The 18,725-nt window shown below is 37.1% G+C and overlaps 2 protein-coding genes across 2 annotated transcripts; one reads left to right on the top strand and one right to left on the bottom strand.

Annotated features, from left to right (window-relative positions):
* LOC104741181 lies at positions 8,916 to 9,761 on the bottom strand. Its single transcript, XM_010461974.2, has one exon. The coding sequence runs from the start codon at positions 9,637 to 9,639 to the stop codon at positions 9,106 to 9,108; it is 534 nt and encodes a 177-aa protein (XP_010460276.1). The 5' UTR covers positions 9,640 to 9,761; the 3' UTR covers positions 8,916 to 9,105.
* LOC104741177 (phosphate transporter PHO1 homolog 7) lies at positions 14,719 to 18,363 on the top strand. The gene is made up of 12 exons (XM_010461970.2): positions 14,719 to 15,568; positions 15,689 to 15,968; positions 16,052 to 16,100; positions 16,184 to 16,255; positions 16,343 to 16,472; positions 16,563 to 16,683; positions 16,769 to 17,027; positions 17,113 to 17,217; positions 17,299 to 17,343; positions 17,433 to 17,861; positions 17,950 to 18,086; positions 18,178 to 18,363. Exons 1-12 carry the CDS (start codon positions 15,040 to 15,042, stop codon positions 18,275 to 18,277), a joined length of 2,256 nt encoding a protein of 751 aa, XP_010460272.1. The 5' UTR covers positions 14,719 to 15,039; the 3' UTR covers positions 18,278 to 18,363.

Genomic DNA, 18,725 nt, shown 5'->3' with positions numbered 1-18,725 from the left:
TGCCACTCAGCTTTGCAACGCGACTTGGTCTTTACACCTTCAAACCTACCCAAGTAACCCTAGTCCTTGCTGATCGCTCTACCCGCCGTCCAGAAGGAGTATTGGAGAACTTACCAGTTCAGATTGGGAACTGCTACATACCCACAAACTTCATTGTTTTGAAACTCGATGAAGAATTCCAAGAACCCATTCTACTTGGAAGACCCTTTTTAGCCACGGCTGGTGCAATGATAAACGTCCGGGAAGGTAAAATTGATCTGCACATGGATGACTTGGTCTTGAGATATAACCTGGAGAAAGTGGCCAAAAAACCCACAATCGATGGTAAAACCTTCTAGGTTGACACAATAGGGGAAATAGCTGACAAGACATATGTAGAAGTGTGTACTAGTGATCACCTGTCCGTGGCATTGGCAAAGAAGGAACCTGAGCTGGGATATCTGTCTGAGGAAACTGCGAAAATGGCAAGGACACTCGATGCTGCAGCAATTCTGAAACATGAAGTCCTATTCATAAATTTGCAAACTGGACTGACTGATCTGGCTCCTCCTGTAGAAATAACTGATAAAAGCGATGGATCAACCGATCCCGAGATCTGCTCTGAGACCAACGCGAATCGGAAGGACTGGAGCGAACTCAAGGATACAAAGTTGGATTTAAAACCACTCCCTGAAGGACTAAGGTACGCTTATCTTGGACCTAACTCCACATATCCTGTAATCATCAATTCTAACCTGAATAATGTTGAAACCGCACTCTTGCTCTGCGAGTTAAGAAAATATAGGAAGGCTTTGGGCTATTCCTTAGATGTCATTTCAGGTATATCACCGGAGTTATGCTCACATCGGATTCACCTTGAAGACCCTTCTAAGTCGTCCATTGAACACCAAAGGAGGCTGAATCCAAACCTCAAAGAAGTGGTGAAGAAGGAGATCCTTAAATTATTGGGAGCCGGAGATATTTTCCCAATCTCTGACAGCACTTGGGTGAGCCCAGTCCATGTAGTGCCAAAGAAAGGAGGGGTGACAGTAGTTGCAAATGAGAAGAACGAGTTGATCCCCACAAGGATGGCAACAGGGCATCGAATGTGCATCGACTACCGGAAGCTCAATGCAGCCACCAGGAAGGACTACTTCCCCCTTCCATTCATTGACCAAATGCTTGAGCGCTTAGCAAACCATCCCTATTACTGCTTCCTGGATGGTTACTCCGGTTTCTTTCAAATTCCGATTCACCCGGATGATCAGGAGAAAACTATCTTCACTTGCCCTTATGGCACATTCGCTTATCGACGAATGCCTTTTGGGTTGTGTAATGCCCCAGCCACTTTCCAGCGCTGCATGATGTCAATATTCTCCGACTTGATAGAGGATGTTATGGAGGTATTTATGGATGATTTTTCGGTGTATGGCTCATCTTTCTCTTCGTGCTTGTCTAACTTATGTAGAGTTCTTCAACGTTACGTGGAAAAACACCTTGTTCTGAATTGGGAGAAATGCCATTTCATGGTCACCGATGAGATTGTCCATGGTCATCGAATTTCTGAGAAGGGGATAGAGGTTGATAAGGCCAAGATAGAGGTGATGTCCAGTCTACAACCTCCAAAAAACATGAAAGATATACGCACTTTCCTTGGTCATGCTGGATTTTATCGAAGATTTATAAAAGATTTCTCCAAGATAGCTAGACCACTCACCCAGTTGCTATGCAAGGAAATCTCCTTTGAGTTTACTGCAGACTACTTGGAAGCTTTCCTAACGATCAAGCAAGCCCTGATATCGGCTCCAATAGTCCAGCCACCCGATTGGGACTTGCCATTCGAAGTTATGTGTGATGCAAGTGATTTTGCTGTTGGAGCGGTTTTGGGACAGCGCAAGGATGGTAAGTTGCATGTTGTTTACTATGCTAGCAGGACACTCGATGGGGCACAAACCAAGTACGCCACAACAGAAAAAGAACTACTCGCCATAGTCTTTGCGTTTGAAAAATTCAGGTCCTATCTGGCGGATCCAAGGTCATTGTGCACACGGATTACGTTGCATTACGATACTTGTTAACTAAAAAGGATGCTAAACCGAGTCTGTTACGGTGGATCCTGCTTTTGCAAGAGTTTGATCTTAAGATAAGGGACAAGAAAGGGGTCGAGAATGGCGTGGCAGACCACCTTTCTAGGCTGAGAATCGATGAGAAGATCCCCATAGATGACCGACTACCTGAGGAGAATGTATATGTGGTTGCAGCTTTCATGGATTGCTATAAGGAGAGGGCCGACGCCAAGGTTCTTCAACAGATAGGTAATGATTCCCCATGGTATGCTGATATCGCAAACTACTTATGCGCTGCAGAAGAACCTCCAAATTTCATTGGAGACGCTAAGAAAAATTTCCTAGGAGATGCGCGACGTTACTTCTGGGATGAACCTTATCTCTACAAGCATTGTGCTGACGGCCTCTACAGGAGATGCGTCCCAGAATCAGAAATTCAAGGGATCCTTTTTCACTGTCACGGTTCTAACTACGCGGGACACTTCGCTACATTCAAAACCGCGACAAAAGTGCTCCAAGCCGGCCTCTGGTGGCCCACTTTATTCCGTGATGCACATGATTTCGTCTCCCGATGCGACTCTTGCCAGCGACGTGGGAACATAAGTAAGCGGAACGAGATGCCACAAAATTTTATTTTGGAGATAGAGGTGTTTGACTGTTGGGGAATCGACTTCATGAGGCCTTTCCCACCTTCTTATGGAAACCTATACATACTTGTGGCAGTCGATTACGTTTCCAAATGGTTTAAGGCTGTAGCAAGTCCTACCAATGACTCGAAAGTGGTCCTCAAGATGTTCAAGCACATAATTTATCCACGGTTTGGTGTTCCAAGAGTGGTCATAAGCGATGGAGGAACTCACTTTATCAACAAGCTCTTTGCAAATTTTTTGAGAAAACATGGCATGACACACAAGGTCGCCACTCCTTACCATCCGCAGACCAGTGGGCAGGTCGAGATCTCAAATCGGGAAATCAAAAGCATCCTAGAGAAGACAGTCAACTCAACCAGAAAGGATTGGTCCTTGAAGCTCGATGAAGCATTATGGGCGTATCGGACTGCTTACAAAACCCCCATCGGCACTACACCTTTCTGGCTGGTTTATGGGAAGTCATGCCACTTATCTGTCGAGTTTGAGTATCATTCCTTATGGGCGACTATGAAGATGAACTTCAATGTCAAAACGGCAGCAGAGAGACGCCTTATTCAGCTGAATGAACTTGATGAAATTCGCATGGATACTTATGAGAATGCCAAAATATATAAGGAGCGGACCAAGGCCTTACACGACAAGAAGATTATTACCAGAAACTTTGCTGCAAATGATTTGGTTCTTCTCTTCAAATCAAGGCTAAAGATTTTTCCTGGGAAGTTGCGTTCTCGTTGGTCTGGACCTTTTCGAATCAAGGAAGTCATGCCTTATGGTGCTGTTGTGCTTAGGGACCAAGAGGGAAAAAAATTCACTATCAATGGTCAACGTCTTAAGCCGTACCTAGCGGATTATGATCCGATAGAGACCTCCCTCCCTCTGGAGGAACCCCAAGCTGCTTAGGCAGCAAGTACAGTCAGCCTCGAGACTCTAAACAAGCGCTAATGGGAGGCAACCCACAGGGTTTGCATTTGCTTACCCTTCCTTTTGGTTCGATTTATCCTTAGGAATTTGTTATTTTTGTTTACTTTACAGAAACACTCGAGAATCACGTTTGGTAGTGACCTTTATTTTTCAAGAACAAGTTCGAAACGCAGAAGATGCGAATCCTTTTTACGGAATGTTCCGCAGCCATCAAGATCAGCCAGTCCAATTTTGGATCGACCGATCCCCGGTCAAGGTAAGTAAATCGAGAGAAGAGAGATGCAAGGAGAAGGGAAGGAAGGGAATTGGTATTCTGGTTTTTGGACTTAAATCGAACCGATTTAAACCCAGTTTCGTGTCCAATTTCCCGATCAATAAAACCTAATTCCTTTTTACCTCTTCCTTCTTTCTCTCTCGCCGTCCCCGACTCCGACCTGCTTCTTCTCTCGATTTCTCATTTGCTTTGATTACATTCTGGTTTTCATCACTCGGTTTTTCATCCTTTACCCAACCCATTCGAACAAGAGAATGCCTAAACGACGCCGCTGTGGTAAGGAGACTGCCACTCCATCCGAGGAGCCACCAACAAGGGTTTGGAATGATGAGGATGCTAAGTTTCTTCTTGCTCAAAAAGCACTATGTCATCTTCGTCTTCGATCTCTGCGACATCTTTGGTTTCCCTTGAAACAAACTATGCAAGATGGAGAAGCTCGACGGTAGGACGGAAATTTGAAAACTGATTAGAGCTGGGAATTATGTCTCTCGTAGAGCTAGACAATCTCGTATCCGCAACCCAGTCCTTCGGGTCACTGCAAAGTTCCTGAGTAACACCATCTATTCTAGGGCTGAGACTAGCACATTACAGCTACCTGATTTGTGGATGTTTTTCCATGGTCTTCGCCGGTTCCTCCACGCTCCGGATTCGCCTATTTACCAGCAAACTCATGATGTTAATTTTGGATTCCTGCTTTCTAAGGAGTTTGAGCAGGTGCGGAGGAACATGGCTCATGCTAAGAACAAGAGAGTTCTGATCGGCAGCTTGGTGACTCCTACTATCGAGTATTGTGGCATCGTTTTGCCACCACATACTTCGGCTTCAACGCGGAAGTTGCTTGATCTCAAGTATATGTTTACCAGTGAGATTTTGGTGCGTCACAACTTCTGCTACCGCTTTCAGGACAAGGCTGGTCACCTTCGCTATATGTTGATCCCTAGGCCTTTCTGCACTTCACTTCGCAAAACTCAGAACATCGACTTTGATCCTCCTACTGACGCCCTTTGCGATATTGACGACGTTCTTTTGGAAGGGGAACGTGAACCTGCAGCCACCAGATCCCGTAGCGGCACACTCCCTATGGTTGCATCTACATCTTCACATTTGTCTCATTCCCTTCCACCATTTCCTCCTTTCGATGTGAACCAGTTTGTTGCTGCCACACCTAAGGAGCCGCCTCACTCTGAGTTTGAGGGTTGGGTATACGACACTCAGAGGAAGAACAACCTTTTGCTCACTCGACTGGCTATTTGGCTTCAGGTTCTTGCACCATCCTGTTTTGCACCACCACCAGCTCTTACCGCTACCAGTGATGACGAGGACGCATCTACTCAGCCTCTCGGCTCTGACCATTCCGCGTCCTCCTCGCTTTCTTGTCAATTCTGACAAGTTGCTGTTTCTTTACGGTTTCTTCTTTTTCTTTTCTAGGATTTTTCTATTTTTCCTTTTTTATTGTCGGAGGTTTCTTTTCCTTAGCTTTGCTATCACACCGGGACAGTGTGAAGTAAGTCCGGGGGAGGGATGTCTCCAAGTTACTAATGTTGTTTTCTTTGGTTGTTTTCTTTTGGTTTTTCTTTTCCTTTTATCGAGTCTAAAAAAAAAAATGGGAAACTATGATCAATTTTAGGAATTTCTGCACTGATCTAACACTCTTATGATTACCTTTGTACCTCTGATTTGGAATGAAACTTGGAATGAACATGAGCAGTCTCAACACGCCCCAAAAGACACTCGCCAAGGAGAACAATAAGTTGAACCAGAAGTTATCTCTAGCTTTGACAAGACTTAACCGGATTTAACTTCTTACCTTGGGGCTTGGTATACATCGGACAAGACTCCTCCCTTAAGCCTCACGAGACATGCATCTCCTCGCAAAGTATGTTTCCCCTCTCTCTTCCCTTCATTACTCAATAATAATAATAATAAAAGAATAAAAAGAGAAGAAGAAGAGGATAAAGGTAATAAAGAAGTGAACCGAGGGTTGTGCGTAAATCCGTGCATCCTTCGAAATTCATGGAAACCTGTCCACAAGTAAAGAGCAAAGGATTGATAAAAAAAATACAATGATATCCTAGAAAATTAGGGAAAATCAATCTTTTGGAAGTGAGAAAAGAGAGAGAAAAGGAAGCATATGCAGGGCAATAAAAGGTTGAAGGATTCAAAAAGTTCAATGATTGATACTCCCATGGTAAGACCGCACCTTTTTACTAATCTGATGTAGAGACGCAACAATGGGGAGACTGAAGGTTCTTTAAGGCTGTGGAGTTCAGTGTAAGGAGTGTTGATCCTAATCATGGGCAGAGTACAAAAAGTAGTTCTTAATTTGATGTGATGAAGAGTGCGAAGAAGAAGTTCCCAAGAATATGTGAGTTTCCACTTTTAAACATTTTCTTTGTTCCTGAGTTTTTAATTGTTCTAGGACAAGCAAAGATTCAAGTCTGGGGGAATTGATGTGTATGTATTTTATAGGATTTTAACCATAGTTTTTACACTTGTTTTGAGTCTTTTGTTAGGTCCTAGTGTGCTTTTAGAGTCTTTTTAGTCTTGTGAGAGTCTTTACAGGTTCTAGGTGACTTTGGAAGGAATCTGAGCATTTTGGGGATGAAAATATGCATCTGGAGCTAAATTGGTTGAAGACTGATCAGGCTAGCAAGCAGATGGAGTGAGAGCAGAAAAAGCATCCTCGATCAGCTGATCCTCATTCGGATCGACCAGTCCCGTACCCGAAGCAACTTTTCCTTTTTCGTTTTAAACCGACTTTTAGGGTTTTATTTTACTATTTAAGCACGAGACTCAACCTCTAGAAAGACAACTTTTATTCTAGGCAGCTTTTGAGTACTTGTAAGCTTGGGAGAAGATCTCTAGTCCTTTGTATTTCTTTGGAGAAGATTTCTGAACCCTTTTACTTCTCTTTGCAATTCAATTATGATTTCTTCATCCTTGTTTTGTTGTTCTTTTACTTCTATGTCTGAGTAGTCTCTCTGTTGGGTTTCGGGTTTCAAAAAGGGGTTTTCATGATTCTCTGAATTAGGTTGCTAGATTTGGGATTGATCTATTGTGTTCTTCTTCTATTGTTGATTATAATGCTTAAACTAGATCAGCTACCTAGTTTATGATTGTAGGTTAAATTCATCTAGGCATCAAAAGTGTTGTTGAATTACTTGAAAAGAACATAGGAGAGCAAGGTGATCCTTAGCCAACGAAAGTTGAAGTTAAGGCACTTTGTGAACAGAATCAAACTTGAATTATTGCTTGCTAGGATTGCTTAGATTCAAACGACGGTTTAGAGTTTTATCAATTCCTTGAATAGATAACTAATGTTGTGACAGTAGGTTAGTTTTACATTCGAGATTTGAGTTCAAGAACGGTATTTAATGCTCTCCCAACCTATCATCTAATTTCGAGATTGTGTCCCCTAACTGATTCTCTACGCCCAATACCTTCCCTTGATTGCAAAACCTTTATTTAAATTCTGCTTTTAATCGGTTACTTAAAACACAATTTTCCTTTTTGTCTTAGCTATATTCAAATCTATACAATTTCATAGTGCATCGCTTGGTCTCTGTGGTTTCGATCCTGAAGTGTAACAACAATACCACTAGATCGTGGTGGAGTACACATTGGGTTTAATTGACCTTTTGATCAACATATATACATACACACACTTAGTTTTTTTTTTTTATTATTAGAGAAGTTGGGCTTTGATGGGCTGGAGTTCTTTTCGACAAAAATAGGAGTTGGTCCATCACGGTGGATTGGGGTGTTACAAGGACGGTGGTGGTTTCAGGCGAAGAAGGGGTTGTTGGTAGGGATGCAACTAATCAAACTGTCACGGAGAAAAATACCACCAGTGATTGAAGTTGGGTTACGACGATCGGCTGATTGGAATCGACGAATCATAAGAGAAACAAGATTGTTCATTGTTTACACATGTATCTGTCTTTTTTAGCATCAGATTTACTTTTTTTTTTTTGACAATAGAAGGTCGCAATATTACTTCTGGTTTATCAGAAACACTACAAGTTTTATCTTCTTGACGATATGCCAATAGTCAAATCGAAAAATTGCTAAACCCTACTAGATCGTAAATAGGGAACCCAAACATGATGTTTTAACTACTGGACGAGAAGCAGAGAGATCGACAATGACATCAGCAAAAAAGGGTAGAAGAGTTATTCTGCAACGTTTGAGTGCCTAAAACCGAACATCATTTCGATAGTGTCTAATTCAGAGGGGTAGTGGGGGTTTGATGCTTAAATTTTAATTAACTCTAAACCGAATATTAATCAATTCACAAAAATTAAGACGTAGACACAAATGGTTTGTGGAATACTATTGGAATAAATTAGAATGTCCCGAAATTTTAGTGAGAATGTTAAAACAATAGTTTTAGAAAATTGTTCTTTTGTATTCTCTCTGTTTCATAATATAGGATGTTTTAGAGGTTTTTGCGTTTCATAATATAAGATATTTTCTTTTTTTGAGGCAACTTTTAGACTAATTTTATATTTTTTTATTATTTATTTTATGCAATCTTGTTTCTGATTGGTTAAACTTTTGAAAAGTAAACATTTTTTATTATGCGTGCTTTGGCTAAAACATCTTATATTCTGAAACGGATGGAGTATTATTCTCTATTTCATATGATACAACATATATATTGGGATACAATATTAGAGTGTAGGGTTTACACTAATGTGCCAATAATGGGCATCTATACAACAATATAATTATTTATAACACTTCTTCTTGGATGACCATTATAAAAATATAGTCCCAAATGCACATATGAGATGCTGCCTCGTTAAAAACCGTACCAGGAAAATCCAGTGGGAAAAACCATGGTTAATAGAAAAAGAGTGCAGCGCGCTTTTACTCCCTCTCTTGTATACATCATTTGAAATCTTCAAAATGTCGCAATCCAGTATGATGAAGTAACTTCTTGAAGTAGTGGTTGAAAACGTGTTGGTAATTAGTTTGTCAAATCTTCACTTGAACAAATTTGTAAGGCATGTATATCACCGGCAATTAAATCATATAGTAAATAGATGTAAGAAAATGTTTCACATATACCCTTTTTTCATTCTTCATTCAAACGTTTTGGCAAGGTGCTTGTTAAAGATCACTACATATTTTGTTTATATTCGATCGGTCACCATAAATATTTGTCTCTAAAACCAAAACAATATCAGTTCATAGGAAACTGGCAAGGCCTTCAATATGCGGTTGTTGGGGTTAGTTTTTTGTAGCTAATATCGAGCTCTGGACCGCCATTTCCAAGGGAAATACCAAACTCATTAGTCTTCGTTGGAGTTATGACAATACCTTTAATCTCTTCTTCAATGAGTTGGTTTTCCGTAGCCACCGTAAAATTTGGATTTGGAATAGGTATTCGAATCTTGATGATAGGAAATGAGAATGAGATGGAAACGGTACCCCTAATAGTCTTTGTAGGCGCAGAGTTTATATTGTCTTGTTTATTTCCGAGACTCGAATCTTTACTTGCTCCTATGTAAATGTGATGCATCTCTTGACTTTCAACGTCTCCCAAACCAATAGTACTTGAAATGTCTCTAGCTTCAGGATTAGTAACCAAAGCGGCTCTAAGCTCGGTTGCTTTAACAGGTACGGGCGCAAATTTGGTGTCACCGAGCTTGTCTTGCAGGTTTTTGCGACCAAAGCCAATGCTAAAACATAGTAAGAACATGAATGATCGTATGGATAAAAGAGTATATGTTGTTGTTGTCATTTTCTCCACCTATAAATTGACATTAATTACAATTTCTCTAATATATAAGACGAAACCAATGAGTACATTAAAAAGGAGAAAAGAAAGAAAGTGTGATTTTGTTATAGAAAAAAAAAACAAAAGAGAAAACTAATTAAGGACAGATTATTATTCAGTTTGCAAAATTTTCATGTTACCGAATTCATGCAATGAATTCAGGCTCATACCGTTTGAATGAGTTGAGGTTTAACCGTATTCGTGTTTTATGAAATATTATGTCTTCTCAAAACTAGTTAATATGCGGAGATGGTATAAAATCAAATACTTATAAAATATGTTTGACAGGATTTTCTAGGACAATGCAATGCTCTTCGTAAAGGATGTCAATATAGGTTTAATGTTTTTCTAAATTCTAGTAGTAAAGGAATTATATCGTTGTGAAAATAAAATATATTATTACATATATTACGGTGGTCGCATAATGTTAGGGTAAACGGAAAATAGAAACCATTGCTTTGTATATGGGATAGTGACTAAGAAGAATCTGTTACGTAACTAATTTTTAGTGGCTTTTGGAAAGCAAACATTTATTCCTTTTATTTTGTCAACTACGGTTTTCCAACCCGAAAAATCAATTAGAACTTAGAAGTTGTCAATAGCAAACATTTAATCCTTTTTTAGATAAACCGAATATTGATCAAATCACATAAATTAATACGTAGATACAAATGGTTTGTGGCATTGATACTATTGGAATAAATTAGAATGTCCCGAAATTTTAGTGAGAAAAGAATCTTAGTCCAATTTTTTTTCATTGACATGGTAGGAAAAAAATACTAAGAAAGAACAAACGCATATATTCATATATGAAAATGTCAAGATAATATCATTCCTTTTTGAGTCTAGCTAGCTGCATAATTTCACTAAATCGGAGAGCACAATATTGTTTTATATATAATTTCATTAAATCGGAGAGCATGATATATAAGTAGTTCTTTTATAAATTTTATATATCTATTTTTAAATCCAGTATTAAAAGACGTATATACTAATATACATGCGGCCCTAAAACGCAATAACATACACAAAGACAATCTTTTTCGGTCATCATTAGACAAATCATTTACCAACTAAAACAATCAACTAAAACAACTTTTTCAAGATGGTACTAAATAAGCTTCGGAATAACGAAAATAATATTACGTGGAGAAGTCAGCCATGTACCTTGCGATAAAACCCCATCAAGCAGAAAAAGAAAGAAAAAATTGAGTCAAAGATTAGGATCAACAATTCAACATACATATATCGTAGTCACAGATGCTGTTCTCTAGCTGACTAGCTGTAACTTCGACAAAAGCATTTTTGAATTATTCAATTCAATTAATTCCTTTTTAATTCTAAAACAAGTAGCAGCCAAATCTTCTTTCAACGATAAATATGGAATCTCAGAGTTTAGGAAGACCAATTAAATTACCCTTTATAATTACACCTTTTTTTTTTTGACAATCCCTTTATAATTATACTTTCTAAAACGAATATATTGGATTATATGTTCAAAATTCTATGTATTAACGAAACTATGGTCGACCTGTGGTGAATGTCCCGTGGCTTTTGTAGATACCCGAGTACAAAGAGAAATTTAGTTCAAATTTTCCGGTTGCTGTATCAAAAAGAAAAGAAAAAGATAAGGACTAATCTCCTTTTTTTCTTCTAATAATTTGATAATGGTGTTGTAGCAACTCCAATTAATATAACCTAACTAGTGTGGCGAATAATCAGGTTGATTATCAAAAACAATTAAGAGGGGCCGACACCCGTGATGAATTAAGAAAAGGGGTTTAAGAAAGAAAATAATCAGATATTAGTAAGGCTTCTACCAAAAAAAAAAGATATTAGTAAGGTTGAAAATGGTATAACAATAGAAATTTTGATGCTAACTAAAATTGTATTGTTTTTTGTATTTGAACTTATTTACCTATTTGAATCTGTATTTTTATTTCTCTCCAACCATATGCCTTGGTAGGGCTTATGCTCTATAAGAAATTTAGCTAATTAACCAGATAGTGACAATGGATCAAACGTAAATAAATATGATTAGTGCGGGACCTGCGGGTCAAGTGATGCATAACGAATTGAACAAAAACTTAAATGAAATCGTAATAAATGCAGATTTAATAAACACATGCTAAAATTCATCATAGTTGGTTGTCTGTTTTGATCCAAATGGCATTGCTCACGACAGTACTCTTAAGTATTACCCCCTGTTTTAAAACGTGGCCGCCTAGCCAACTAGGCGTCCGTTTAATCGCTGATCGGAACACTACCGCCACGATTAGGAACAATTCAGTCTAATAAATCGTTGACCGATTTTATACTGATTAGGCATTGAAAATCGGTTAAAAATCAGTTATTCAACCGATTTAATAACCCAAAAATTCAACTAATATTTGTAAGGCCTTGTAATTTGAATGGGCCTCATTTACGTCAAAACCTTGAAACTATATATAAGTGAAGTTGTGAGCACCCTCTTCTCTCATTAACCGATGTGGGATATGGAAAGTTGAATTATGACTTTTTAATTGTTTCTTCTCTCATTTTAGTGTTTTTTTTTTTACCGTAATTCTTTATTTACATACTAGCAAGACTATTTTGTAATTATAAGACTAGTTTCTTCATTATAAATTTTTGCTAGAGGTATATTTGTTAGTTAAATATAATAATTAATAATGCATAAACATATTTGTACATATATACTTGACATAATCTATAAAACTAATGAATTATATTTAATTTAATATAATATAATACATAAAACTAATCCCGATTAAATCCCCGTTTAATCCCCGATTTTTTTGCTAGGCGCTAGACCCATTCTCGCCGCCCGATTAGCGCCTAGCAATTTCTTAACCAGGGGTATTACCTCGTTAGCAATGAGATGAGTAAGTGATTAGAATAATAATTGAATACAAAAAAGTTAATTAGAACGACTCCTAAATAGTTATTCATGTATATTATCAAATACTCCCTCCATATTAAAATAATTGATGTTTTTCTGTTTAAAATTAATTAATGTTTTCACTTTTCTATGCAAATATGACCATTTTTATTTTGATACTAGTTTTTTTACTATTTTTAATTTGTGTTTATGTAGATAATAAATGATTTAAAAAAAATCACATGAAAAATCTTCAACATCAGTTATTTTGATATGCATAAAATATTAAATTATTTAGTGAGATTATAAATAAATAATTTTTTAATTAACATGAAAAGCTATGGTTATTATTTTTCTTTTTTTTAACAAGAAAATATATGGTTATTACATGGAAAATGTAGAAGACAGTGCAATATTGAGTGAAAGTATACTAAAAACAATTACATCAAAGTCTAAGATTTCTATATATATATATATATATATATATAAAGATTTTTCTATAAATACAATAAAACTGACTATCTAAATTTAGTGCAATGACTCCACTTTATTATTGAGGCCGAGATAGAAGACAACAGGACAGCTATGGAATGAAATGAGTATTTTCGGCGGTGGCGATTGGTGCATTAATATATTAACCTAATTCTCAAAATGAATATGATTTTTTTTTTCTTAATTTTGGGGGAATAATCAGATTATACTTATAGTATGATTAGTTGCTTTTTGAAAAATTGTTTTCAGAAAAAAAGTTTTGAAATGACTATGGTGGAAAAAACATGTATGCTCTTAAATTTTTCTATGGTATATATGATCCATTGGTACTCAAATAAAATGCATTGTTGATCAAAAAGCAAAAAATAATAATAATAATAAAGTGTGCTAAACGCGTCCTAATTTCCACTTTTTGGGTACAATTAAATGATTAATAATTAATAGTACGATTATGAAGACTTTAATAACGGATCTCTCAAATAAACAAAAACAATTTTAGCATACATAAAAGAATGAGTCACCTGATCATGCGATTGATTTTCTTGAGAGAAAATATTGTATCTTTTCTTTTACCCTAAAGAATGAAATTAATCCATACATATATGTAAGATAATGATTAATTAAACAAAAACACATAAACTACAGTTATGGTATGAAGTATGAACGTAAGAACTGGACGACAAGAAAAGACAGAAAAGGAAAAACATAAGAACTGTTGCTAGTCTTTAACCTTTGTCAAAAAACAAAATAAAACTGTCGTTAGTTTAAAGTTGTTGGATACAGTATATATCTACTACACCGACAAATCATGTGCCAGACCCTTTTTATTTTTTTTAGTGTTGCGCTTCACATCAAGTCAAATTAATAGGGTTAGGGTATGTTTGATGATGGTAGTTATAAGGAAACTAAAGATAATATCTGAAGTCTATATAGTTAATCGATATTGAGTTAAAAGGCGATAACAATTTAATATGTAGAGGATTTCTTGAAAGTGCAGTTTCTATTTTTGTAATTTGCAATTTGGGTAGAATAGAGTATTTTAACCACACCGTAAAACAATGAATCATCCACCGTAAACCGAGTACACACAAGCAGATATGAAGTAGGTTGCGTATTCTAATCTATTAAAGACAAAATATACTACTTTACATAGTAGGATAATTGAATAGCTTATGTGATTGATCAAATCATGGATATGATTGATCCGTATTAACATCCACCGTAAAAAATGTCTTGGTCACTGTGTGAACCGTGTCTTGTCCACTAGAACAGTGTGGAAGTGTATCAGCCCACGCAAAAAGTGTATCGTCCACCTGTTTTTCTTTTCCTATAAATTTGATTATAGTATTTTTGATGTTTATTTTTATCAAACAACCACTTTAACCCCATTATAATTAATTTAGAGGAAGACTTTTTTGTACATTCGTTACTATTCCATTATTTATTTTCGTCTTCATTCGAAACACAAGATCATCTTTAGGGATACAATCAGCACACCCAAGAGCCCACCACCACCAAACGTCTTTTTCAGTTTCAGTTCAATTCCTTTGATTTTTCTCACGTGAAATAAAATCTACTTGCAAATCTTTTATGTGACTCAACGGCAACATCCCTCTCTCTCTCTCTCTCTCTCTCTCTCAATCTATATATATATAGAGATATTTGTATGACCATATTATAATATAAGAGACTCGTCGTTGAATAAACTCTGAGAGACTCGTTGAAAGTTTTTGCATGGTTGGCAAATTCGTCTTCTTATAATCCACCCTTTGTTCTTCTTACCCTTTCTAGTCTCTTCCTCTCCTCCTATTAGCTTTTCATAGGGTTTTTTTTTTCTTTTCTTGGCCTTGTTCTTTTTGTTCGAAACCTATTCTTTCCTTACCCAACAGCCAAATTTTCACTGAGGTAAATCACAACTAAAAGTGGTTTTTGATTGGATCTGGATTCTTGAGTTTTACAGAGAAGTCCAAAGAAACTGTGAGAAGAAACCAAATATGAAGTTTGGGAAAGATTTCGTTAGGCAGATGGTTCCAGAATGGCAACAGGCTTACCTGGATTACGCTGGTCTCAAATCCATTCTTCAAGAAATCCAAACTTCACGAAAAAGATCAGAGAGACCAGGTGGCTTGAAACGCAAGCTATCTGCTAGCCGCAACTTCAGCAGCCTGACAAAGCGGTATAGCCGCAGCTCCTCGTCTTGGGAACCCGAGATTCATGACATTCTGGTGCACGCAACGACTGGGGATGATGGTTTTGAGAGATACGAGACAACCATATTAGAAGTTGCAGAGGCAGGGAGAGAGTCAGAGCTTGTCTTCTTTAAAGCCCTAGATCTCGAGTTCGATAAAGTGAACCATTTTTACCGGTCTAAAGTGGAGGAAATGGTGAAAGAGGCATCAGTTTTGAACAAACAAATGGATGCTCTGATTGCTTTCAGAATCAAAGTTGAGCAATCTTCTTCTTCTTGGAACTGCTCTGAAACAGTATCAGTTGATATGAATGCCTTTATTTTTAAGGAACAGAGTAAGTTTTTTTTCAGAGATTGTTTGTTACTAAGTGTATCTTTCAGAGATTGTTTGTTATTGTTTAAGGAAAAAGACACACAATTTGAATCTTTTTTGTTTGTTTTTTTTTATTTTGAAGGGAAGACATTAGCTGAAGAGTTGGGAGTTAAAGTAGAGGGAAATGGATCAAACGGTAGAGATCCAACGAAAGAGAGTGTGCCAGAAGTGTTAAGTGTTCTTGACCATATCAGATTAAATAAAACTCAAGAAACTCCGCTTTCCACAATCAAAAACGTCCTCAAGCTCTCCAACCAAGAAGAGCTCAAATTCACCAAAGAGAATCTCAAGAAAATAGAAGCGCGGCTTAAGAATGTCTTCATCGTGTTTTATCGCAAGCTTCGACATCTCCAGAATTACAGGTATGTTGCTTCTTATGAAAATATGAAAAGTCAAAAAGGATCTATTTTAATTAAATGCATGCTTTGGTTCTTGATTAATTCAGCTTCTTGAATACATTGGCCATTTCAAAGATCATGAAGAAGTATGATAAGGTAACACTTGATTAAATCAGTTATATATAATATAAAGTTTCTGGACACTTACTAATATGCTTTTGCTAAATAATTTCTATCAGATTGCTTCAAGAAGTGCGGCAAAATCATACATGGAGATGGTAGATAAGTCCTACCTCACTAGCTCTGATGAGGTTAATACAATATCTCTCTCTACACATAACTTATATCTTCTTTCAATAAAACTAAAAGCTTTAATTAACCCTGATATAATGTAACAGATCAACAAGCTTATGTTGAGAGTTGAGTCTATCTTCGTTGAGCATTTCACCGGTTTGAATCGAAGCAAAGGAATGAATCTCTTAAGACCAAAAGTGAAAAAAGAAAAACATCGAATAACGTTTTCTACTGGTAATACTAAAAGATTTCCCAAAATCGCATAGGTTTTCTAACAGTAGTTCATGAGTAATTAATCAAAATCCCTCAAAAAATGTTTCTCAGGCTTTTTCGTCGGTTGCACAGTCTCTCTAGTGGTTGCTCTCGTCATGTTCACCCATGCTCGTAATTTAGTGGGCGCAGTTGGACATACTCTCTACATGGAGACAATGTTCCCTTTATACAGGTTCAAACAAATACATCTATTACATAATTTGAATCACTATATATGTTCTTGCTGACAAGAACGTTTCTTGAACCTTATTTTTCAGTTTATTTGCATTTGTGGTTCTGCACATGATCATGTATGCTTCAAACATATACTTTTGGAAGCGATATCGAGTGAATTACCCATTTATATTCGGATTCAAAGAAGGAACAGAGCTTGGTTATAGACATGTTCTGCTTCTAAGCTTTGGTCTCGGCACGCTTGCTCTTTGCGCTGTTCTGATAAACCTTGACATGGAGATGGATCCTAACACTAATGACTACAAGGCCATGACTGAACTTCTTCCCTTTTTTGTTCTAGCTGTAAGTTGTTCATCATAATAACCAAAAGAAACTTTAAATCATTATGTTACTAATGTAACACTTTGGTTTTTACAATGTTTTGCAGCTAGTGATAGCTATTTTTTTCTGTCCCTTCAACATTTTTTATCGGTCAAGCCGAGTCTTCTTCCTCACGGTTGTATTCCGATGCATAGCTGCGCCGCTCTATAAGGTAATTTACTCAAGCAAATCCACTGTTTTCCGCTAAGTAAAAACATCCATAAGTCTCTCAAATTTTAATCTAAATTTTCAGGTTAATCTTCCAGATTTTTTCTTGGCAGACCAATTAACAAGTCAGGTTTGTGTGTTCTTATACATTCTTTTAAATTTTATGATCATGTTTTCACAATGTTTCAAACCATTACTCAACTTTGTTTATTTTTTTAGGTTCAAGCACTGAGGAGTCTGGAGTTTTACATATGTTACTATGGTTGGGGAGACTTCAGGCACAGGCAAAACACTTGCAGATCAAGCGAAGTATACAGCACATTCTACTTCATCGTCGCTGTGATTCCTTACTGGTCACGTTTCCTTCAGTGTGTTCGAAGATGGATCGAAGAGAAAGATTCAAGCCAAGGCTACAATGCTCTTAAGTATTTTTTAACCGTTGTCGCTGTGTGCTTGAGAACAGCTTATAGCTTTAACAGAGCTGGAAACATCTGGAAAATAGCTGCATGGGTTTTCTCAGCATTGGCAACTTTTTACGGCACATATTGGGACATTGTTTTTGACTGGGGATTGCTTCACAATCCATCTAAATATTGGTTGAGAGAGAAGCTTCTTGTTCCTCACAAATCTGTTTACTACATTGCAATGGTGAGAACTACGAAAATGAAAGAAACAGTACAAATCCTTGGTTTATGACTCTCTTAATAATTTTGTTTCCGTCTTCTCTTCTTCGTAGGTCTTAAACATTGTCTTGAGGTTGGCGTGGCTGCAGACCGTGCTGGATTTCAACTTCTTGTTCTTACATCGTGAAACTATGGTTGCTCTTCTTGCTGCTCTTGAGATCATACGTCGTGGTATCTGGAATTTCTTTAGGTAACTTCTAAACAAAACAAAAAAAAAATTATTACTATGCTCCTTTTATAGCATTTTCACTCAAGGGTTCTTGCTTTGTCTGGTTGTGAAGGTTGGAGAACGAGCATTTGAACAATGTGGGAAAGTTCAGAGCATTCAAATCAGTTCCGCTACCATTCAACTATGATGAAGAGGAAGATCGAGATAGTTAAATCTTAGAAAAAATTACTCAAATGTTATCCAAAAGTTGATTTATTACTCATATCTATAAATTTTTTAAATATTACTCAAATGTTTAGTGCCCTGGATGTAATTACAATTTACCCCTTGGGTTTCGTTTTCCGATTTTGGTCAAAAAAAAAAAATACACATCAGCAAATTAAAATACACATCAGATATGATTTATCATTAAGCAGTTTTTTTTCAGATCAAGAGTTATTTTTTCTTGTTTATATCAAAGAGAGGGAAAGTGAACAGTTTTCACTGTTCACAAACCGCCAATACTAAAAAAAAAAAAACTCTTCTTCGTCGTCTCTCGTCACCGTTCATACATGTCATTTTCCACTCTGTCGCCGTCAATCTCTCGCCGTCATCTCTCGCCGTCTTTGCTCGCTCACTCTCTCTATTCGTCGTCGCACTCACTCTCTTCGTCGTCGCACT

The sequence above is a fragment of the Camelina sativa genome, chromosome 14 (assembly GCF_000633955.1).
Source record: "Camelina sativa cultivar DH55 chromosome 14, Cs, whole genome shotgun sequence".
In the NCBI taxonomy this organism is placed as follows: domain Eukaryota; kingdom Viridiplantae; phylum Streptophyta; class Magnoliopsida; order Brassicales; family Brassicaceae; genus Camelina; species Camelina sativa.
This window is presented reverse-complemented; position numbering and strand designations above follow the sequence as displayed.